This window comes from Peromyscus californicus, unplaced genomic scaffold, assembly GCF_007827085.1.
Source record: "Peromyscus californicus insignis strain IS unplaced genomic scaffold, ASM782708v3 Scaffold_15__1_contigs__length_86483966, whole genome shotgun sequence".
Lineage (NCBI taxonomy): Eukaryota > Metazoa > Chordata > Mammalia > Rodentia > Cricetidae > Peromyscus > Peromyscus californicus.
This window is the reverse complement of record NW_026294447.1, coordinates 26,764,084-26,789,721: the sequence shown is the minus strand read 5'-3', so window position 1 is coordinate 26,789,721 and position 25,638 is coordinate 26,764,084. Positions and strand designations below refer to the sequence as shown.

General features: G+C 37.5%; 1 protein-coding gene across 5 annotated transcripts in view; it reads right to left on the bottom strand.

The window, feature by feature from the left end:
• Mipol1 (mirror-image polydactyly 1) overlaps positions 1-25,638 on the bottom strand; it is a 297,757-nt gene that overhangs the window by 40,482 nt on the left and 231,637 nt on the right. For 4 of the 5 annotated variants that reach the window (XM_052738577.1, XM_052738576.1, XM_052738573.1 and 1 more), the window contains exon 10: positions 13,848-14,078. The exons of the other annotated variant lie outside the window; for it this stretch is intronic. In XM_052738577.1, coding sequence (XP_052594537.1) covers positions 13,848-14,078 — 231 coding nt within the window. The remainder of the gene's footprint in view (positions 1-13,847; positions 14,079-25,638) is intronic. 5 annotated transcript variants of the gene reach the window in all.

The following is a 25,638-nucleotide window of genomic DNA, read 5'->3' as shown; positions in this document are numbered from 1 at the left end:
CTACATACCTGAAGACAACCTCATAGATCTAGTGAATATTAGCAACTGTATTTAAAATGTTATAAAGCAACCAATATAAATTATCTTCTTTTCGTATGCCGAGGCAAAAGAGGTGTTTGAAACATTACCTAGAGATTCATATACTGCTATTAAAGAGATTCAGGAGTCAGGATGGCTGAGGAGTGTTGGAGAAATACTGCTAAGGTTTTTGATCATTTTAAAGCCAGAAAAGTTTCAATTAATGATGGAGGAGGCAAAACACTGATTTTCATACTGTCAAGTGAAATGCAGCAAGCTGGAGCAACTGGTTAGTTTTATTAAGGTATCTTATTAAGATGGCTTATTAAGCTCCTCACCATTGTTTTCAGAGGGCTTTAGACTGATACCAAACTTTAAAATGTAGGATTCTTTCCTCCTAACTTTCATAAAAGTCATATATAATTAGCACTGAATGAAATTTTCTAATGTCAACATTTCAAATTTTGATTAACAGGGAATACAAATCAACCTTATTCAAGTTTAATTCAAAAGACTAGCAACATCCTTTGGGAGACTAGTAGAGATAATATATCAATGCAACTTCAAATTTCAGACTAAGCCACAGGCCTACAAAGTAAAGTAATATTCAACTTATTAAGCTGGCATGGTGACAGGCATTTTCTCTGCCGGATTTAACTTTGATTCATAAAACCATACATCCTCAAATTGAAATGAACATTTAGGGTCTAGAATGCAATTAGGATCCTTGCATTGATATGTATGTTGTCTGATTTACATAGAGTCTAGAAGATGATCATAACAAAGATAAAGCAATAGTTGACAAACGAAACTGGCCCAGGTACCAACCAGAATGTAGGTAGTAGTAAGTTTTCTGCTCAGCATGCATTAGAAAGTCTTGTCAAAATTTAAAGGCCAGGAAGAACCATTGATCCATCAGACCTGACCCACTGTATTTAATAACATGCAACATCATTCACTAGAAATCACAGTACGGTAGGATAACTCAGGAAGTTATTGCTTATTACTATTTTTGAGTAAAGATGAATTAGGTCTATTGCCCCCAACAGCTGTGTTGCTTCTTCTACAGGGCTGGAACTTGTTAGGGCTGGAAACTATGCCGAAGTAAATGAGACAGTGACCCCATCTTAGGGTGTAAAGAGATGCAAAACATTTCTTGCTAAACAAGACATTTTAATAAGATATTTTTAAAAGTCAAAATTAATTTAAACCTCCACAATAAACACCAAAATTTACCTTGCAGATACGTCTAACCATTAAACTTTGCGAAAAGATATTACCACACAATAAAGTCACTAAAATTTTGCAAATCACCCCTTCTAGTGTTTAAATGAAGTCTATGATTTTGTGTCAGAGCTGTATTTACAGACGTGCAAACACACTGAAGCTGGAGGTTGCCTGTGGCTGCAGCTTAGGCATGCCTGGATGCTCGAATACTGATACAATTTCCAAGGTGAAACTTGACATTGTAGTGAGCATCTCTGAAACACAAATTTTGATGAAGGTTGAGGGGGTTAGTTCTATGGATAGGGAATAGAGCTCAATGGCAGAGCACTCCATGTCTGAGCATACAGGTTCCACCCCCCAGCACCACAAAAATCACACAAATAATGCCAAGCAAATCCCAAACCACATAGAGTACTTAATTCACAAACATTTTCATAGTATATTTTAAGAAGAAATCCCTAATTATTTTTGAAAGATACTTAATATTATAAATTTCCACATGCTTTATTTCTGGGGATCAGGGTCTCACTATGTACTCCCACCTCAGCCTTCCAAACACTGGGACTGCAGACCTATGCTAACCAACTCCAAAGTAACTTCTCACTAACTGCCTGGCTTACTGATTGTCTTTGCTTGGATTAATCTTACTGAAGGTTAGAAAATTCTGCATCCTACCTCCAATTAATGACTGGTATTTTTCTGTACAAAAGAATTTTTCTTTTTAGTAACCATCTTTCTTTTCTCAGTGTCTTTTGTAGTCCATAAGATGTAAGAGTTCAACATTCCATAACTATAGTTCCCTCTCAAAAACAAATATTGTTCCAAATCTGTCAAGATTATGTCCCTCTCAATACAAGAGCATATATAAATAAAGCATAATTTGACTTCAAGCACAAATGATAACCATGCTCACCCATACTTTCATTGATCCACAGTTATATTCTCAGTTTCTTTTATTGGGAAATCATTATAAGAAACTAAAATTTGGGCTACATCCATCTATGGTTGTAAAGGATCTTAGTGTATAGAGCTCAGAAAAATATTTTTAATCATGAGTTCCTATTGATAGTTCTAGCTCAAATTTAATGTTGAAGTATTTTTTTAATGTCCTTTATTTTGTACAGTTAAAACCTTCCTATATAATAATGATATTATTATTTACTGCTTACTTGATCAATCCAAAATATAAAAAAAAATTGTTTCAAAATCTGATACCAACTATGAACAAGACTGTAAAGTTTATGGTTTCTTTTCATTCCTTTTGGACCTTAGGATATATACCCATGAGGGTATGCAGAGTATGAGGACTGGTGTGATGACTCAGAGGGGAGGGGTGTTTGCTGTGCAAGCCTGGTGACCTGAGTTTGTACCGAAACCCACATAAAGGTAGAAGGAAAGAGACTCCCCAGAGTTGTTCTCTAATCTCTACACGTGTGCCAAGGCATGTGTGCCTATCCTCATCATGTACACATGCAAAACAATAAAAAATTAAGAATAAAAAACACTTCAGCTAATTGCTTTCTATTTATAAGGATCTTATTAGTTTGATATTATAGTTACATATATTTATTGCTATTTTAGTTTATTTTTAGGGTTGACTTCTCTTGTACATGTGATTTAGTTTCTGAGTATGTACAACACTGATATGGTTCTAACATTAAAAGAGTGGCAATATTTTCCATTGGTTTCTTGTTACCCCTCCTATTCCCAATTATTCCAGTGTAAGTAATTTATTTTTTAAGTTAGCAATATGTCCTGGAAGCTACTCAGACTCAGTTTACAGACATCATTTTTATTCTTTTAATAGTTGCATTGTGTTCTCCTATGAGAATATATCATAGTTTATTCAGCTACTCTACTATTTAGGTTGTTTTCACTTGCTACTAATGGTAGTAATTTTTGAGTTATTTTGTATTTATGGAGATATATATTCAGGGTAGAGCTCCGGAACTAATTTTCCTCAAAGGTTAAGTGCACATGTCATTTACTGCCAAATTCTCCTCCTTGGGGTTCTGTTTCTTCATTAAACTTCTATGCATATGAATATCTGATCCTTACAGCTATGCTTTGAAGTACAGCAAGAAGTTCCACCTTCCAGATGAGAATGCTGAGAGGTGACATGGTGTTACCTGTGTTACTCAGCATGCCCAGGGCAAGCCAGGGTCCTGTCAGTCCACTGACGCCTCTATTAGATGTGAAGCTGCATTTCCTTTAACTTGCACATCTAGTTTATCACGTATTCCTGTAACTGCTACATAAAAGACTTAGTGATATATAGATAGTTATAGCTAATTCACAAATAGAAATAAGAAAAATAATGCTGAGGTAGATTTATATTTTCAGCTTATTTTAGATAAATCTTCCATTGTTTGGGTTTAATTTAAGAACTTTCCAAATTTAAGACTATGCAAATCTAGTAACGAAATTATCCCTGACAAAAATAGATGATATTTTAATTTAAAGTGAGATTCTATTATATACATGCAAGTAACAAGTTAAATATGATAGATTATTCTTTATTATATAAAAATGCTCAATTTCTGAGATTTTATAATGTCAAGTGAAAATAAGCAAAAATACAATTTCAAGACTGGGCCAGTGTTTTAAGACCTCTTACGTACTAAACAACTCTCTTTTATAGTCTCTGAAAAGGTAAGACAGAGTTCTATTCATGTACAAAAATGTTTGACCTACTGCTTTAACAATACTGATTCATCCCTGTCAAATGGCAATATATCTATGTACCAAGTGAGCTTCATAAAAATATTAACAGATGACACTAGTCAGCACTGTAAACTGAGTCCTCAAATGGAAGTCATGAGATCAATGAGCATAAATATAAGCCCTAATTTTGTCTTAGTTTCATAATGTAAACTATTCAACAATAAAGTACAATCTATATGTTAAAGAGGACATTTATTTTTGAATTTGAAAAACAAAGACATTAGACCCACATGTAATAGGGACTCTTTTTATCCTTTTTTTTTTGAGACACTGACCTGTATACACATCTAAAACTTAACACCACATCTTTACATTATTAAATCTTTGTTTTGATCTATTAGTATTCACCAAAGTGCCATTTTCTAAAACCGCCCACTGAATAGCCACGGCTGGAGGTAACCATCTGCAGCTTTCGCGTCTGCCTCTGAGTCAATGAAAAGAGCTTTGTGTTGTCATTGCCAAGTTTGCTTCTTGCAGTCATTAGGCATTCCCCTCAGATCCATCAATGAAGCCGTACTCTCTTACGCCCATGTGTTAAATTCTCTTCTCCTCATGGTTTCCTTTGCCAGTTCTACTCAAGAATGACTACTGGGTCTTAGCCACATTCTTCTCACAGCTGTGTTAAAAAAGAGCACCAGAAAGTCTTCCTAAAACCCATATGTGTATCTGGTCAGTTCTCTGTCTGAGGGTCACCTCACACTGTGGTGTGATTATCCGGAGATTCATTCTTGTTCTTGAACTGTGCCTCCCATCACTCGGGAAAGATTAGGTCTCTGACAGTCAGGAGTGGAGAACTTGGAAGGCGAATGTGAAAATACAGAACTCAACTTAAAAGGCAGATCAACTTAAAGATGTTTGAAAATATTAGATGTTGTCTGTTATTCTTATATATCTTATAAATGATAACATAAAGAGAAATCATGTATGTTTATGCATGCTTTCAGAATACTTCAAGAGAAAAAGTAAAATATCACAATGTTCTAGGAACTATTACCAGTTTGTATATCTACCAAAATATTAAAATTATTAAATTCTAAAATACCATTTACTGTGATTTTTTTGAATCTTAAAATTTTATTTCTAGTCAGCTGTTTATACAGAAACATTTGATAAAGCAATATAAAAATGTCTTCATTTTACTTTAAGAACAGATGGGAAATCGGCCTCTGTTGAGTTTAAGAATATATAACAATTGGCGCTGGAGAGAGAGTTTGGTGGTCAAAAATTCATCACACGTAAGTAAGAAAACCATAAAATTCAGCTGGCATTCTATACAGTACTGTTAGAAATGTTTTGTTTTTTAATAAAAAGGATCAAGAATGAAAGTTAGGTATATAATATGTTCATGACTCCACCATCCAAGTTACACTGAAGTAAGACTTTTCTCTTTCCATAGATTTATTGGGAATATCTCTGTCCCAAAGGGAAGCCGTAGTTTACTACAGAATGTTAGAATTCCAGTGAAACGGCAGCTTACCTGTGGGTTCAACTGAGTTCATATGGAAATTTTCAATGAGTGGTTAGGTATATCAGATTTTCCATGAGGCTTTATTATAGACAAACTAAACTTTGACTTATGTAAAGTTTTGGACATGCTCTATACTGCTCACATATAGTATATCCAAATTATGTGCTTAAAGTAAAGGAAACTAAGGGGAAGTTCTGAGAGTTATAGCAAATGTATATGATCCATTATACCAAGCATATTAAATATAATACAGCATAATCTAAACAGGAATGATGTAGAATTAAAATCTAATTTCTACAACAGCTTCATTCCCCTTTACCAGTGATTAATTTTATTAAGTAATCTTTTTCTAGAAAATTTAAAACACTTTATACATATTACTTCTATCAGCTATTAAACCATGCTCAAGTAAGATTTTTAGTTTTATAGAAGTACACAGGAGCAATGAATCCCATTTAAAGTTAAACAGTAGAAAGGTTCTGGCTGCATCTAAGAACAGAATCAAAGATGATGCTAGGTAGAACTTACATCCACATGTACACGTTAATGTGAAGGTCACACTTGATCCTAGGTATAAAAACTCCTGTTCCATTTTTTCTGCCTATAAACTTCTAGTCAAAACGTACATGATTATTCAAGTAGATTCTGTAATTGCCCTAGGTGACAAGTCTTGTCTCTGGCTTTTTAAAATTACTCTGGTACTAGGATTAATGAAAAAAAAGAAAGAAAGAAAGAAAGAAAGAAAGAAAGAAAGAAAGAAAGAAAGAAAGAAAGAGGAAGGAAGGAAGAGAGGAAGGAAGAAAGACACAAATGCATGCATGTGCAGATCTCTTATCTTTCAGTCTTTTGATCTTTTCTCTTTTATTCCTTTCTATTGTGCTTTCCTGACACATGTTTATCTATTTTAGCATGCAGAAATGCATATGAGCTCAATTCTAACAGGCATCTCTGCGTACTACTGGAACCCGGCTTCGAAATGAAGGAGCAGATCAAATGTCAGGAGCAGCACTCTAATTCAGCTTTTTAGCCCCTGCTTTCACTCCTGTTTGACTCTTTCTGAGGGCTAAGTATAATGGGTCTGTCTTAGGCGGGACAGGACAGAGTCTTGGATTCAGTGAGCTGCTTTCTTACTTTTATTCCACTGGACTCTAATTCTGGGTTAGGAGCCAATCCTAATAAACCCACATTAATCCTTGCATAGTATAAAGCAGAGAGCCAGAGAATTAAAATTATGTTTCTTCTTCATGTTAAAGTCAAGAATTCCCTAAAGATTAAGCTGTGGCCCAAACTCTTCAGTTAAAGAAAATAAATGAATGCAATTAAACATCTGTAGAGAATGTATATATTTCTGCACACAATGAAATTAGATCTAAAGAAATTTACTTTATGTACTTGCATGAGGAAGGTGCTCCAGCAGAAAAATATATACTGGAATTGATCATTTTAATAAAACATATACTTGTTTTACAGAGAACAAGACTGGTATGTTTGGTAAGTTAAATATGTACTCAGGTAATTTGAAAACAGGCTTTCGCCTCACAAATGCAGAATCTCACAATATACAAAACCACACCATGTGTCTCAGATGAGAGACAGTGTATTTGGATACTCTGCAGCATCTTGCTGTGACTTAGGAGTCATCTGAGCCCATTTCCCACATGCAAAGGACAGTAAAGTTGAATCTAATGAGATACAGATTTAGAAGGTGCTGATCTGGGTGAGAATTTGAAAAGACTCACTGAGGGATGCATCCTGCCAGAAAAGTTCTGAATCTCAAACACTAAACACATTTGAAGAACTACTTTAAAACTAACATCTTCTAGACTATTATCTGTGCTAGTGCATCAAAGGCAACTTTAAACATTATTTTAAATATTAATTTACACTGTATGATGAGTTGAGAATTTGCAAAATTTATTCTTTGATTCAATTCATGAGCATTCACAGTATTGATACATGTCTAATGCTGCCATGGAATTAAAATAGCCCTACCAAGAATTTATGAGAAAAATATCACAGGTAAAGTTGACAAGGAAACACTGGGTTGAAGAGACCATGGAATTAAAAAAATGTTCTCAGAGACTTTTCACATTAAGCTACTTAAAAATATTTTTACATAATTATTTTTCCTTGTGGTCAAAATCAAACTCCGGAGTAAGTAGCAAAAGGAAAACATGTAGTGGAGTCTTCTGATGGCAATAGTAGGCTTTTTCCGTTTTCATTTTAAATCAAGAAACTGTGGAAATGCTCAGCTCCCCTTCCCAGCACCAGAGCCATCTCTCCCGCTTTATAATTCAACCTGCAAACAGATTAGGCAGCCGAGTTTGTGGAAAGCATGTTTGCTCTATGCTAAGAACCCTTGTGTGACACTATGGTGACTCCCTGACACTTTGAAGGGCACTGCACACAGCTCTTACTCATCAGCAGGGAAGCCAGGCTGAGAATTCACAAGTCCTTTGTAACATCAACTTCTTCAGAGAAATCAGTATTTGGCTAAGAGGCAGGAAAGACTTTGTTAGCTTTGCATGTTTTCTTTTCTTTTTCCTGTCAATATCACTCAAAAAAGGCTGTACACTGCTTTCTAAGACAACTTTAAAAATCTATCAACTGAAATATTTTATCCTAATCTTTGATATTTTGATAACCCTATAAAATTTAAATGAGAAGAAATCATGTAAATTTTAAGCAATTGATTCTTTTTTTTTAAGAAAAGGATGAAAAGAAAATTCTGAAGAGCTCATTTCCTTGAAAATACGTTTAAATGTTTAAAAAACATTCTTATATCCATTTGTCTGATTTACTTATCATATAGTTACAGCCCATGAGGGAGTTGCATTGCTATAAATCTGGCTTACAGGACAGATGCTCTATGACAAAAATTATCTGATATAAAAATTTACATCTCTGAGAGACAGTCTCACTTTATTATCATGACTGTCATCACTTTTAAAGCTTAGGCAGGCTACGTAGAGCAAAGTTTATTTTCTAAAAATCTTTCGGAAATTTTGCTTTGGGCCACAAGAGCATATGTCTGTAGACAGAAAATAAAATGCTGTATACAGCATCACTGAGTCTCAAATTCTCGTGATCATAAAAGAATCTTCTGGAATAGAATGTCTATTTTCTCTGTAGTAAACAGAGATTAGAGGTGGTCCTTAGAAAAACTATTAAAAGATCTTTTTATCACAAAGTTTCTGTGCTCTTGACGTGCTGTTTGCTTCTCTATACCTCCACGCACCTCCTCTCTGTACCACCTACCTATCAAAAACCATCTAAAGGCTAAATCATTGTGCGCTATCCATCAGATCCGCACACACTGAAAAACAGAAGCACATATATTCAGCAAAAGTCCAAAGAAACACAGCGGGCTTCGCCCAAAGAAATGGCTTTTCAGTCCTGCATTTTTGTATTTTAAAACTTAGGTTTATTTATGTGTATATGTGTATATCTCTGTGTCATGTGTATGACACACCCGTTCAGGTGTCTGCAAACTTCAGAACAGAGTGTCAGATCTCATGGTGCTAAGTGACAGGTGGTTGGAGCTGCCTGGCATGGGAGCTGGATCTGAACTCAGGTCCTCTGGAAGAGCAGCAAAATGCTCTTAACCACTGAACCATCTACCTGCTTTGAAATTTTAGATTTTATGACAACTGGGCCAGGAACTATTTTTGGACAGTGAGGTCTAACATTCATTGACTTTTTTAAAAATAAGTATTTATAAGGTCATATCAAGCATGGTAATTCTACATAATTTTTCTTTCCAGAAATACTTTTAAACTTTATAAATTTCAGAAAATATTAAACATTTTTATAACTGGAAGAAAATAAAATATAAAATTTAAATTCTGTAATTAACAAAATTGTATGATCTTTCTTCACTATTAATGATGATATTAGGTCTTAAATGTAATTAAAATTGATAGAAATGGTTGGTTAGCATAAGAATTATAATCTGGTCACCAGATCCCAGCTTTTGGGGGAGTTGTGATCAATAATGAAGGTCTCCTCCCTTCTATAAACGCACTGGGTTGGGAGAAGATTTTTATCTAGGGCCTAAATCAATCAGAGCACACACGAAACTGCTCCATATGCTCCTGACCTGGCCAGCAATTGACTTTATTCCATTGTTCTCTCTAGTCCATTGTTAGGCTCTTCTGTTGGTGAGCACTTGTGGAATGCCTGCTTTACGGATAGCATCTGGGCAAGATTTTGGAGCTGACATATGAAAATGCTGTATGTGTCTTGGGAACTTTCGGGGAGAGAAGAGTGAAAATACATTCAAAATTATTATAACACTGAAATGACTAAAGGCTGCTAATAAAGGCACAGATTAAGAATGAGGAAATGATGATGACATAGAAAAAAAACCTCTTTTAAGATTTATTTACGTGTGTTGAGTGTTTTGCCTGCATGTATGTCTATGTACCATGTATGTGCCTGGTGCAGCAGGGGTCAGAGGGTGATGGAGATCTTGGGACTAGAATTACAGGTGGTTGAAAGCTGCTGTGTGTGGGAAATGAACCAAGGTCCTTCTGCAAGAAGAAATGTTCTTAACCACTCAGACATCTCTCCAACCTAAAAGAGAAAGCTTAAAAACACCTCTCACAGGAGGAAATAGTATTAGAACAATGAGGAACGCCCACATTTGGCTTCAGATGTCATGCTACGTTGTTTGCGCTTTAACTTGTAGGAGGTGAAGGATACCTGAGAAATTCCTAATAGGGAAATAATATTATCTTACTTGTGTTTTAAAGCACTTAATTGTGATGGTAGAAAGAAAGGCAAACTTGAGGGTACTCAAGGCAGGAAGGCTAGTTTTATGACTATTGCCATGGTCTGAGTCAAGGAATGACGAGGAGCTGAAGTGATGCGATTAGTTAATACAGGTGGGGTGGAGAGAATCAGGAGAGATGTAGGTGGTAGACCCTGGTGACAAAAGGAATGCAAAGGGTAAAAAGAGGGGAAGAGCAGGGACAGTGCTGGAACTGCTTAAGTCTACAAACTGAGACAGAAAGCCAAGGAGAACGGGGATGACTTGATTTGCAGGAGAGGAAACAGTATCCCGGGGAGATGAGTTGGATCTCATGAGGGGGGTGAGCACAGACACTCTGATCTGGAAGTTACTGAGGAGGTGGTAGTGGCTGAAGTTACAGAAATCGATGTATTTCTGGTGAATTTCATAGATCTAATCTTCAAATAAACCATCATTTAGCTTTAAAGGTATATTATATTACCCCCCAAATGGAGTAGAAACAGGTAGACAAGTATCAGAAAATGAAAATGGAATTATATAACCCCCCTCCCAATGACATCAGGAAGAAATGGTATGGTATTAAAGATAAGGAGAGTTCAAATACTACACATATTCTAAGAATTGGCTGTATTTGTAAATGTAGTGCTTACTAATCTTGGTAAGTCCTAAAATAATATTATATGATCATATATATCTCAGTGTTTATATATTTCTAAGATTTTAAACATAGGCTTTCCCAACATTCATTTGACACTCAATAGATAAGATGCATCATGCAGAGTTTTAGGACTTATATGCCATAAGAACTTACATGACCAAACAATATACAGTCTAGTAGGAAAGATACATAATCATATAAATCTATAGCTCAATAACCATATTTGGGCATATTGTAGACTGGAAGGTCTTCTAATACATTTAAAAAGAACCCGAAATACTACGGTAACATGAAGAACAGAGAGATTTTTTTCTCTTTAGGGAGATAATGATAACTTTGTAGAGAAGATGCAATTGAACTGGTATTATTATATTGATGGATATGATGTTATTAATAATATAATATTTTAGAATTTTTTTAATAGTTCTGACACTGCACTAGGCATTTATGTTAGACAATTTATTCTTTACAAGAAAACAGTCTGTGAAGCCAGTATTATTGTCTAACCTCAACTAGGAACTTTTCCTTATGGGGTAAGTAATGTGCCGCAAATCTCCTAGGCAATTAGTAGGAAAGTAGGGCTTGAAACCCAGAACTATTTGATTTAACAGTGAGCCCATTTGTTTTCTAGGCTCAGTGCTGCACTGACTCTCACAGGCTGTCCAATGTTCTTCAGGAGGCTGGCAGGGAAGGCGAAGGGCTCTAAGGAGAGAGATCAACATTTGCAAAGGCATCTGGTCTTGAAAAGGCAGAGCCCTTCTGAGGACTGAGAAAGACAGGGCAGCACAGAGGGGGAGGACAAGAGGAGGGAATAGGCAACACGCATTGTTTAACAGCTCTGCATGTCATTTCACCCAGTTCCTACAACACTGCTGAGGGAGGCAGGCCACTGTGACCATCAGCATGAAGTTTCAAAATAAACTCCAAGTCCATACCCACTCATTTTTAATCCAAAGCCTAAGTTCTAAAGTCACCATGTTGCATTGCTCATCAGAAAAGCACATCTATATTTTTATCATTATTATACATCAGTTGTATAATAAGAATATGGTTAAAATGTGCCATGGGCTTTGGAATTAGGAAATGACTGCTAATCTTAAATAGAACAGTTTTAGCCAGTAGACAGCAGAGGAATATATAGGTATTGAAAATGAAAGATGATTATTGGTCATCTATTAAAAAATTTGGTTGTGAAGGGAGAAGAGAACTCTTTCATTCAAATTTTACATTGCATATTCACATATTTTCAAAGAATTTGCCTCAGTGAGAAATTAGACTGTATAGAGCATACTAAGCCCATCCCATATAGTTCTAATTGCTCTCTTTTCAGAGGTTAACCTTCCTAAAATCCCCAAGAATGCAGACTGATGTTCATGTAAGCATGATGAAGATACACACTGCCTAATTTTTAGCTAAGAAAAGAAATAGAATATGTAAAAGAAATCCTGATAATACTTCAAACAGGTCTTGTTGGAAATCAGAATAAAAGATTTGAGAAGTAATTTCAACATTTAGCTCTTATAAATGTCATGTTGTACTTAAAATGATCCCCAGACTGGTAGCATTCCATTAAATGTGTAAAATAAAGATGACATAACTTTGTCCATAAAACTACCAATTTTAATATATTATCTGAGAATGATGATCTTTCTACTTTCTGGCATTCAAAAAAATCTTTGTTTTAAAACATGTTAGCTGGTGAGATTTTTTTAAATTGATATTTCCAACATTTTTTGAAACCTAACTGATCTCAAGGAACCATTGTTTTAGGGAATTTTAGTCATGTAGCAGTAAAGTGCTTATACATTAAAAAACTTTTAAATTTATAATTCTTTGTACACTGTACAAACAGAAGTAAATTATATCATAACATTCAAGCTATTGATTGTGATTTACAATAAAATATATAATATACATATATATTACCCATCTATATATCACAACATTCTTAGCTTGTTAATGCACATTGAGAATAACTAGATATATAGTGTCTGACTGACTTTGAATCTAATCTTTAAACAGATAATGCACAGGACTTAATCAAAAGCTTCAAGATCCACTGGTAGTAAAGATTAAAGTGTACAGTCCCCAAACCATTCCAAAATGGCTTTGTCCAGAGTCAACCGAGTTTGGGTTATCAATTTAAATATAGTTACAGAGATGCTGGAGAAATGGTTGAGATGATTTATTTCAACTAGGAAGTAAAAGGAAGTAACAATCCTTGTGCATATGACTTAATATTGAAAACAAACAAGATGAGGGGAAAAAAAACTGTGTTGGTAACTAGAAGTGATTAAATTTGTGAATTATGATGTGATGTTGTTCACCATACGAAAGGATGGGTTGACAATCCCTAGTCCATAAACCTTCCTCAGAAAACGCTGTTCCAATACTCAAGTTCCATAAATTAATAACGGACGTCTTTGCTTGGGAAAGTGTTAACATTCTGTGCACTGTTATAAGGACTGGTTGATTATGCAGGTTTGTTTAAATTTTAATAAAAATGCAAAGAACTGTCAAAATAAACAAATATAATTATGCACGCTGAAGGCTGCACCGAATACTTCTAAAGAACAACACAAGAAAATTAATTTCTCTGTACTGGGTTCAGTGCAGCTAGAGGCCTAAGCGAACAAGGTCCCAGAAGAGCTCAACTCCAGGAACATGACAGGGAAGCTCAGTGAGTGCAGCTGGTGGCAATATGACTGTCTCTGCAAATAACAACTCAATGTGGAGTGGGCGATGATTCAGTCTCCATGCGTTGATCAAGGTCATTTATCATATACAATTTATTCCAAATATTATGGTAACATTAAGTCCCAAGAAAATAGTTTTTTTTGATATCAAAAAGAATGTGATATGTAACCTAAAAGCTCATTTTGTTTCCTTTTCCCTAAAGTATCAGTATTATGAACAAAAACTAGGTATTGTTTAGTTTCCAATGGAAAGTTGTTTTCCTTTGTTTTTGTTTTAAATGTTGCATGCTTTTATTCACTTACTTCTGAACTTTTTCATTGGCTGCTTGGGAGACCTCTACAGCACACTGAAGCTGTAATTCCATGTTGGCTTGCTGAGTCAGAGCCTGCTCAAGTTGGGTGGCCAGTTCTTCGTTCTGCTGCTGAGTGATGGAAACAACGCTCTCTCTGTTTTTTAAGGCTTCTTCATAGGTACTAAGGGCATGGTTAAACTGTTCCTTCAAGTTTTCTTCTTGAGATAATGATTTGTGTAAACTGAGAAAATACAAAAATACAAATATAAATATGTAGGCTGACAGTTCAACAATTTTAATAAAAAAAAATCTTCATTTGGAATCCCCACTTCTAAAAATCAATATAGAAATACTTAAATGGGGAATTGTAAATAGGTTTTTTAATAACATATTATTATAATTGATCATTGTTCTGTAACTCTGCTACTAGGCCAAAAGCTAGGCAGACAACTGATTATCTGTGCTATCAAAGCACACAGAAAGATGCTGTAAAATGTTAATTTAATTATGTCAGTGTAAATATTACATTCAATTTTCTTTTAAAGGAATAGCACAGAATTAGAAAATAAAGTATCTCTAGGTAAATAAAAAGTATAATAAGCTGACAGCAAAGACGTGAGAAGAGAATGGACCCCAGTTTGGGAGATCCAGGGCCTATCGGAGCACTTAATGAGAATGAATGAGGTTTGTGCAAATACCCATCAGCCTTATACAGATGCACAGTGGAAATATGAATGAAGGTAAAATCACCAGTCAGATGACATGTATTCAGATATATGTTTTTATGGTTAATGAATCTTGTGATAAATACATCTACTCATTAAGTGATATGGAGAAAGAGCATATAAATTAAGACTAAATGAATGCAGAAGAAAATGCAGACAAATAGAATCCTAAAATGCTAAAGGTCAGATCTTTGATATGTCATTACACCCACCACCTGAGGTTATTTTGAAATGGCACCAAGCACCTCACTCAATTAAATAAAGACATTTTGAAAATATAAATATTTAATAAGGGAAATTTAAAATCCACATAGGAGATGTTCTTTTTTTATTAAATAAAATCATTCCAGTATATGCATGCAAAGGAAATGTCGACTGAAGTGTTGGAAGTACAACCACTGAGCTATATGACACAAATTGATAATATGAATGAAAGCAATATAATTCTTAAAGCTGCAAAAAGCTAGACAGAGAACTTCAGTACTGGCCTAACGCTGGTCTGACACTTCATCTAAAATTGTTCAGATGAAGTGATTATAAATTTCTTCTTTTCAAGTTACAGATAAGCCTTTATAGTCTCCTCACTGTGGGGTAGGTATCACGTAGAAACAAAGACAGTTGACATATCAAAAGAAATCATTTCAGGATTTAAATTAATCCCTTACAGTAGAGACTGTTGCTAAACTCTGGTCAATTGGTTATCCCGAGTAAAATTAGAGTGATGTGCAGATGGCTATGTGATTGGACTCTTTACATCCTAGCTCAAAAAGGCTCCTCATTCAAATTGCCTCACAAACACCCAGCTTCCATCAATGTTGTTAAGCAGAAGCAGTAGCTACAGTTCTCTTTTAAAAGTTACATCACTAATATCCTGCAAAGGCATCTCATGCGTTCTGAAATAAAAAAAAAAAATCTCTAAAAATAACCAATTGTGTATCTTAACTCCCTAAACCTGCAAACAACCTTTGTGAATCATCGCCTTTACTGTCTCTGTTTTGTGAGTGAAGACACTGAAACAAAGAGAGGCAGGTAATTTAATCAGTCTCATCCCCCTAGCAGAATCGACATTTGAACCCCAGTCTCCCCTCACTCCCAAGCCTCACTCCGCTGTGCTTGCACATCACAGAGATCTCATTTCTACTTCAAACTTCAGCCAGTTTCTCCAACAGGAAGCTTTGCCTGCCCAGGGCAATTGCTGGCACAGCTTTCCCTCTGTGCAGCTCCTACTCAGCAGGGAAGTTTCAGTCTAAATACTGCTTCCTCTGACAGTCTAATGAGACTTTTCACACTGAATGGTTCTTATTTGTTAGTTCGTTGACAGTTTCATTCAAGTACATAACATAGTCTGATGGCTCTCTCCCACACCTCCTCTGATTTTCATCCTACCTGTATCAACCTCAATTTCCACCTTATTTTGTAGTTTACTTTTCACTGACAATATACTAATATTCCATTATTAATTGTATGGTCAAGTTTAGGTAAACGTTAATTTTTTTGGGGGGAGGGTTTCAAGACAGAGTTTCTCTGTGTAGTTTTGGTTCTTGTCCTGGATCTTGCTCTGTAGACCAGGCTGGCCTCAAACTCACAGAGATCCACTTGGCTCTGTATCCCGAGTGCTGGGATTAAAGGCATGCGCCTCCACCGCCCAGCAGTAAATGTTAATTTTAAGGTCTACTTTATTTTATGAGAAGTATATATTCATTAAGAACTTAAAAAATTAAATGTTTATTCTTCTAAGGAATTTTCCTATATGAACCCAAAGTAGGGAGAGCAAAAAGTAAAGTAAGGAAACAATATTCTCAGCATATGGATGTTTATAAACATCTTAGTGCTCTTTTTGTCTCATAGTGCTCTACCCTACATGGACATCAGGACCCCACTGTCTGGCTTTCTTCAAGCAATCCTGTTGAATATAACCTCCTTCAAAAGTTATTTATTTTCAGATGCATTTTTCAGCATAGCAGAAGCATTACAACTTAATAACCTTTAAATAGCATAGAAATAAACTGAGTTATAGTGAGAAGAAATGACAGACAAGCAGAAGAGTCATTGAATCACTCACAGATATTCAAAGCATGTGACCAATGTCACACAAGATTGTAACTTTTCCTGCTTTCTATGATGGCAATGAAATACAATAAATAAACTTTCAAGTCATGTTTCAGTTTTGAAATTATATAAGCTTAATGATTTAATGTTCTCAAGTATAGAAAATGAGACTTTAAAACATTACTAAGTGGGAGAGCTGGTCCTGAGGTCAGAGGAGTTGGGGAGCTGCCCCTGCCCGCCACCGCCATCAGCTGCCACACTGGGGAGAGCAGGTCCTGTATCTCATTTGGGCAGCACAATACAGCCAATCCTGTTGGCAGACATGTGGATGAGCCAGCCCCGAAGTTGTGAGTATGGGAGAGCTGTCCCCATTACATCTGTCATGTGCCAGCACAGGTAAGGGAGACATACCTTCCCGCCCCTGTCCCTCAATGCCTGAGGCAGGTGGGAGAGCTGGCCCTGAGGTCAGAAGGGTAGAAGAGCTGCCCCTGCCGGCCACCAGCTGTAACACTCAGGAGAGCAGGCCCTGCACCCACCTGGGCAGCCCAATATAGCCAATCCTGTTGGTGGAGGTGGAGGTGAGCCAGCCTGCAATTGCAAGCATGGGAGAACTGTCCCTGTTACTCATCTTTATGTGGCAGTGTGGGTGGGGATGGTGGTGGTGGTGGGGCTGCCCCCTCTGCCCATCAACACCTGAGGCAGGTGGGAAAGCTGGCCATGCCTTCCACCAGCTACCACACTTAGGAGAGAAGGCCCTGTACCTCAGGTGGGCAGCACAATAGAGCCAACCCTATTGGTGGTGTGGGGAGCCAGCCCACACCACCAATAGGGTTACTGTGAGCATGGAAGAGCTGTCCCCATTACTCACCTTTCATGTGGCTGCATGGGCAGGAGAGAGATGCTGTCCCTTCCTCCCTTCCCATCAATGTCTGAGGCAGGTGGGAGAGCTGGCCTTGAGGTCGTAAGAGCAGGAGAACAGTCCCTGCCCATCTGCTGCAGCACTCAGGAGAGTGGCCCCTATACCATGCCTGCGCAACACAATAGAGCTAACCCGGAAGGTGTAGGTGTAGGAGATTCAACCCCGAGGAAGTGAAAGCAGAACTGGCCCCACCCCTTGCTCATTGCTGCAAAACGTGTAACTTGTCAAGGCAATGCAGGAGAGTTCATCCTGGTGGCGAGGACAAAGGAGAGCTGGTGGGCAGACCAACCCTGCCACTACCCAGGCCCAGAAACCAAGGTTAAGGGTCAGCCCACCCCAATATCCACCCCATCTGTGATCTGCTGGAGCACAAGAAGGGACTGGTCCTGCAGATCCAAAGCTGCAGGATCTCTACAACCCAGGGCAACAGCAGGATATCCAAGAGGAGACCTAGTGAGGGCCCAGCATCCATAGTGTCATAGAAACCAGAAGCCTGGAACCAGACCAATGACTCTTTGCAGTGAACACTTGCAAGTAAAGACTTATGGACCAAAGAGTTTACTTCAGGACTCACTGTGTCACACTGCCGCTTCCATGACAAGATTCCCCTCCCCACTTTTTTTCTCTTAAATTTTATTTGGGGTGGGGGGTGGGCTGCAAGGGCAGAGGAGTGGAAACAGAGGGACAGGAAATGAATGGGACCAAGATGCGTGATGTGAAAGACACTAAGAATAAATTAAAAAAAAAGTCTAAAAAATTACTAACTGTAATAGTTAATCTCAACTGTCAACTTCTCAAGATTTAGAATTATGTAGAAGACAAATTTCTGGACTTGTCTGCAGAGGTGTTTCCAGGAAAATTTAACTGAAGTTGATCATCTTGAATGTGGGGAATGTGGGCAGCCATACTATACCCGTGCCCTCCTACCTGGCTTCTCTCAGCAATGAGGAGAGTAAATAGTACTATTTCACATTACCAAATTTTAATTCATAAGGCTTTGAAATATCTCCCAATTACTACATTAAATACAGCGGAGGATCAAGACAGAAAAAGTCACTCAGTGGGCACTTCTCTAATAAGTGGCATGCAAAAGACTTTTTTTTTTTTTTGACGCAGAAGTTTGCTGTGTTTTAGGCTAGCCTAGAATTTGCTATACAGTCCAGGTTGTCTGTGAACTTGCAGTTCTCTCAGGCCTGGGTTTATCGTTATGTGCTACAATGCCTTGTTGGAAAACCCCGCCCCTAAGCCCACCTTCAGTGACCTAGCAGCAGCAGGCCCTGTCATCATCATTCGACAAAATGCGACACATTTCCACTGTCACCACGAGTTGCATATTCTTACTATATGCTCACGCTACCCTTATGAAAAGCCAGAGCCTCTCCACTATTGCTAGGAGTCTTAGTTGGGGTCATCCTTGTGGATTCCTGGGAGTTTCCTTGGCATTGGCACCAGGTTTCTCCCTAACCTCATAATGGCTCCATCAAGATTATCTCTTTTGTTGCTCTCCCTCTCTGTCTTTCCCCCAACTTGACCATCCCAATCCCTCATGCCCCCCCCCCCACCTCAGTTTACCCAGATCTCATCTATTTCCCCACAGAGATAGCTGACCCAAGCTCATGATAGCTCATGGACAGCTAGGGAGCCTGCATGGGACCGAACTTGGCCCTCTGCATGTGGGTGACAGTTATGTAGCTTGGCCTGTTTGTGGGGTCCCTAGCAGTGGACCAAGATCTGTCCCTGGCACATGAGTTGGCTTTTTGAACCTATTTCCTATGGTGTGGGATGCCTTGCACAGCAGGGAGGAGCTTGGCCCTGCCTCAACTTGTTATGACCTGCTTTGTTGACTCCCATGGGAGGCCTTACCTTTTCTGAGGAGTGGATGGGGGTGGGGAGACAGGAGGTGGGGGGGAGGGAATGGGAAGAGAGGAGGGAGAGGAAACTGTCATTGTCACGTAAAATAAATAAATTAATTTTAAAAAAATGCCAGAGACTTCTCTTCGAGCCCTATTTCCCCTTCCACCTCACTCAGAGGCAGCCTCTGCACACCCTCCCTCTCCCAATAAACCCGTTGAGTGAGATCTGTTGCATGGCATGATCTTTGCAGCATACCTTGGCCCAGATGCGCCAAGGTACTCTGCCACTAAATCTTAACACGCCTGGCTTCAACATCCTTTCTGTAGTGCTTTCTCCTGTTCAGATGTTTCCTGGTTGTCTCTGCCCACAGCCCTATAATTTTCCTGAACTCTGACTCAGTACTGTTTCAGCTTAAAGTATTTAGTACTATCAGGCCCATGACCACACAACAGCATGCATTTTCATGAAATGTATGTTCACTTCAACTGGTATGCTCATCTGCTTGTCAAACTCTCAGCTGTAATGTCACGCATGGGTTCAGCTGAGGTACTTGTCCATTTACAATTTTTTTCATTTACACCACATTTTGATGCTACTTTTCTGATGTCCTCTCTTTTCTCCATGGTGCATTCATTATTCAAGTCCTAAGGAGAACATCTCACTTACTGCCCTGCAACACACACTTAACTCCAGTTTAGGCTTCATTTATCTTGCAGTAACTGCTTGATAAATAGTGTGATCTATATAAACTGTTTAACTGGATAAATTGTTAGTTATTATTATGTGGCACAATGTTATTCATTAAGTAGTGCTGTTTATCGTGCAAGAAAAGCTATGTGGCACAACAAAACCCACTAAAAGAGTTTATTGAGAGAAGGAACAGAGGGGAATGTGCTTAGGCCTATGGAAGTGGTTGTGCAAGGAGAGAGAGGAAGAAGAGTGGGGAGGAGTCTGTGACCTGCTTTTTATGAATTCCCCCCTGTCCCCCACATGCACATATGGGCTTACATAGCTACGCCACACATGAGCATATATTACATGATCATGCTGCGCGCACATTATGTGATCATGCAGTTCACGGATTATGTAGGATGTAAAGCCCTGGAATGACTAAACATCTTGCTTGACTACTGGTCATGTAGCTGGGGGAGTGGTCAGGGACTTCAACATAAATAGTTTGGGTTTACAATTTAGAGGTAAGGTAATATAGACTAGTAGATCCTTTGTTTAAATCTTTGTATGAGTGCATGCAGGGTATGTATGTATGTATGTATGACATGGGTGTGTATAAAGCATGTGTTCATTTTTATGGATGCTAGGGTATGTGTGGAGGTCAGAGGACAACTTCAAATGACTGTCCATACTTTTCCCCTTGTTTGAGACAGGGTCCCTTTGTCATTCACCACTGTGTAAGACAGGCCAGCTGGTCTTTGCTTCTCTGCTTCTCAGACTGCCAAAGAAGCACTGGTGTGCTACTGCATCTGGCTTTGTGCAGGCTCTGGGAATTCAAACTCAGGTCCTTGAGCATGCACAGCAAGTACTTTACCCACTAAAGCACCTCCTCAGTGTAACAAGCACTTCTTGATTTGGACTGATTTGGTCCCCCAAAGGTCATTTTGCAGTGTCCAAAGACATTTTTAATTGTCAAAACCATAGCCGTGGAACAATCATTTAGTGGGAAAAAGGCCAGAGATGCTGCTAAACAGCAAAGTACAGCTCCTGATAACAGTTATCCATCTATTACTCAGGAATGCTGAGTGTGATATAGAAGAAATGATGCTGGCTTGGACTGTACAGAAGATAAAGGGTAAGTTTTAGTCTTGATTCTACAGTGTAACCCTGAGAAAATACCTTTTTCTCTGAATATTAACAAAACAATGAGAAAAATCTTGAGTTCAAAGGATCTTGAAGGGTAAAAATTCTTAGCACAAGTCCTGGCCAAGAAAAGACATTCTTATCTGTGAAATTTTTATATGATTTCTATCTAGTTGACTTTGTAAAACATATTATGCAATACTAAGATATTTTGTAAACACTCTGTTGAAAACAATTTCTTGTTGCTACAGGTTTTTCATGAATTGGGAGAAGTAAACCAGTTTCCTCAACTTTTATTTGGCTACTGATAACATCCTTAAATAATTCTTAAGGCTTAGCTTGTTTTACAGAGTAAAGAAAACCAAAGCAAAGTATGAGAAACAAAGTGTGTGCTGACTTGCTGAGGGAGAGTGTTTGCATTTACCTTCTGGTTAATTGCATTAATTATTTTCCCAAGGTCCTTTCAAGAAAACAATAGCTTATTTTACTTATTTTTGAGGAAATTAGCTTGGACTTCAATAGGCTTTAATTCTGAATAACATACAGAGGGAAGAAAATCTATTCTGCATGGTTAAGCTTGTGGACCAAGAGGTTTCATGAGTAAATAAGGCAGCCTGGTGACATCATGGTTGTTTCCTCTTTGTCACAGCTGGTTTAATTTAAAGAAACAAAATTATCTCTGAGAGAATATTTTTGTGTTACAATGTAAGACAATTAATACTTTCTACTACCCAAAACAACCAAATGGTATAGAATAACTCAACATCATTGAACACCAGAATATACATAATACTCACAGATATACACAGCAGCAAGACACACATTATTTTCCAGTGTTCCCAGAACATACACCATGATAGACAATATCCTGGGCCACAAAACAAATTTCAGAAATTCAAAAGATTTAAAGCCAGATATAGTTTATTTTCTAAGAAAAATGGAATGAAATCAGACATTAGTAACAGAAAGTTAATGTTACTCTAGGTTCTAGTTATTATTTAATTTTTTTTCCTTTATTTTTATTCTTTGTGTATGTGTTTTTTGCCTGCATATATGCAGTACCTGTGGAGGCCAGAAGAAGACATTCATCCCCTGGAACTGGAGTTACAGGTGGTTGTGAGCTGCCATGTAGGTGCTAGGAATTGAACTGGAATTCTCTGGAAGAACAGCCAGTGCTCTTTGCCACTGAACTATATTTCCAGCCCCATCACTCTAGGTTTTATAAGTTAACAGGAAAGTCACCAAATACCTGGAAACTAAACAATACATGTCTACATAACCTCTGAATGGAACAGAAATTTCCAAGAGAAATCAAAGAACACACAGAAGTTACTAGTAACAAGAGTGCAGCACACAGAAATTTGTGGGACAAAGCTCAAACAGTGCTGAGAGCAAAAGCCACTGCATTCAATGCACACATTAGGAAATGCGTGATGTACTAACTCAGCACGCTAGCCTTTCTCCTCAAGAACCTTAAACTAAAACAGTAAAACAAATGCAAAGCCACGTGGAAGGGAGTAACCAAAGCACAGAAAGCAGGCAGAAGACACCTATCACTAATGCAAGGAGATATGAAAAGATAAGAGTATACTAAGGGCAAGAACACACACCACACACAAAAGTAGCAACTTTGAAAAAGTAGGGTATTTCTCTAAAAATATTTGGCTTTTTTTCATTCAATTACTTCATTTGAGAACACTGAGATCTCCTATCTCTGGAAATATCAAGTATTTAATGCAGTGTTTTTAATTGTAGTTATCACATTATTTAAACTATATTCAGAACTCATTAATCCAGATTATCCATCTGAAATGTCACATCCTTCATAACCATGACTCTATCTCCTGCTAAGTTCAGATTTTAAGATTCCACATGTAAATAATAGTATGCTGTATTATCTGTTTGTATCTAGCTTCCTTCATGTACTGTAATGTCCTCTACATTCATTCACGTTGTTATCAATAAGTTAAGCCACTTTACAAAACAGAACAACAATATTCTATGGCACATGTGTAGCACATTTTCTTTATTTATCTGCCCACTGACAGGCAGTTATTTCCATTTTTTTCTAGTTTATTTTTATTTTAGTTACCTCCATGTTGTTTTCTACAGTGGCTATACATCACAATCCCACCCACCAACAGGTTCCAAGAGCTGGCTCTTCTCCACATCCTCACCAGTGGTTGAGACCTTTATTCTTTCTGGAAATTAATAGTCATTCAAGACATCACTTACCAACACAGTGTTGTCATTTATATACTAACTTTAGCAACACCAGATTATACATTCTTCGCAAGCTTAGGTGAAACATTTGCCAAGGTATATTGTACTATGGGTCATAAAACATATCTTAGCAAAATTAAAAGAATAGAGGTCATAAGATGCTCCTAAGCCATTATGAGATTAAATTTAAAATTAATATACAAACAGGGCTGGAAAATTATTTGGAAATTAAGACAACAAAACTCTAAATGCATATAGGCCAAAGGGGGGGAAAAATGGAACAAAGTAAAAAGTGAAAACACAATTTACCAACTTTCATGGGACACAGAAAAGTAGTGATGTGTATGAAAAAGTTTAAAAGAAAGGATGCTGATGAGCTAAATGAAGCCTAGTTAGGCTAGTGTGAAGAGATGGTTGAAATGTGGCTAGAGATAAGCTATGTAAGGAATTTGGTCTTTGGGTTAGAAAAATGACATGCTTACTGAAAGATTTTGAAGGGAGGCTACTGAGATTTGCTTTAAGATTCTGCTTTGGTTATGGGGTCTTCTATAGGGCTAACCATGTTCCCACTACTTATTGGATAACATGTCTCTCTAACAGGTAAGCTTTAGCTTGTTCTTCTGAATGGGACAGCGTTGGAATCTCATGTGAATGAGATGGGAACATGCTAGAGTCCAAATCTATAACATAGAATAAAATTCAGGAACTCATTTTTAGTTATTGGAACCAGAATATCTATGAACATTTTTGTTGTTACATATCAGGATTCAGATTTACTAACTTCTCCAGATATTACAGTTTGGCCTAAGAGAGAATTTCTTCAGGATCCAGTTAGGAAGTCTTATTTAGCTCTATGGTTGCTGCCTTCATATCCATTTTATTTCAAGGGGCTGCAATCTGCTCTGTGCCCAATGTGTTACTGAATTTGCTAAACATTAAGACACTTTCCAAGCCTTATCTATCTTACCTATCTGAAGCCAATTCTTTCTGGAAATGCATTCTTTCCCCACTTTGCAATTCAATTCATGCTGGTTTCTGTTTACTTTCCCAAAGCTTCTCAGGCTCCTTGAGAGTGCTTTTCCTCCTCCTCTTAGCCTTTGACGGTTGGCGCCTTCTCTTCTTCCCCATCTCTCTCATATCAGCTCATTCTCACTCTTTGGTTAGTCATCTATAACATGGCAAATTCCTCTCTGGTAAAGATGGCTGCATTGAGCACCAGATCTGCACAAATACCTTGAAGACATTGCCAACTGACTATTCTGTAAATAATTACCGCATGATGTCTGGATGTGAACTCATGACCTCATTTTATACCCTTCTCAAAAGAGCTTTTTCTTCCTGTCATTTTCTAAAGCACAGCCATATTTCCGTCCTTCAAACTCCAAACCAATGTGTCATCTTTAATATGTATCTCTCAAGTTACAATCTAATCAATTATGCTGATTTACACTTAAATCCTCCCTTTACCTTTCAATTTCTTTCCCTTTTTATCGCTGCTACCTTTACATAGAATGTCTGTATAGTTTTTGTAAGTGGATTACCAAAATGGTATTTTTATTCCTTTCCTTGAGTGAGTTTTCTAAAGCAAAGAGAGTAGTGTATACCTCCTGGATTACTCCTCAGCTCAGTTCTCATCATGCAACTACTTAGCCATAAAACTTCAGTCAGGATGAGTATCTTTCCATTTCCTTAGAACCCTGAGCCCATTCTGCTTACACATTTCCCCCATCTCACCTTGTATATGAGTTTCCTCAAGAAATACAACTTAAGGGCTAGAGAGATGGCTCAGTGGTTAAAAGTGCTTACTGTTTCATGAGGGATCCCATGTTTGGATCCTAGCACCCACAGCAAGGGGCCGGCTAGGTGACTTTCTTAAGTGATTTCAAACTGAATAGATAGTATGTATCAGGAAAAAAAATCTCCAAAAACAAATGCCCCCCTCTATTTTAACCACTTGATATTAATCTACAACCAAAAAAGTGTTTTTCAGTCAATATCTGTGGAATAAGTGAACTAATTCCTGATTCTCACCCCAGATCACACAGCTCTTAATTTTCGTGTCTTAATGGTTGACGAGAATCTTTGTGAAGTGTCTAACCCCTGCATATTTATTTTATACTCAGTAAGCAATGTGGGTTACAGGTTGGTTGCTCTGTGAGCACTAAGAATAACCCAGGGCCTAAGATTTAAAAAACTTAAATGAAATCAAGAAAATG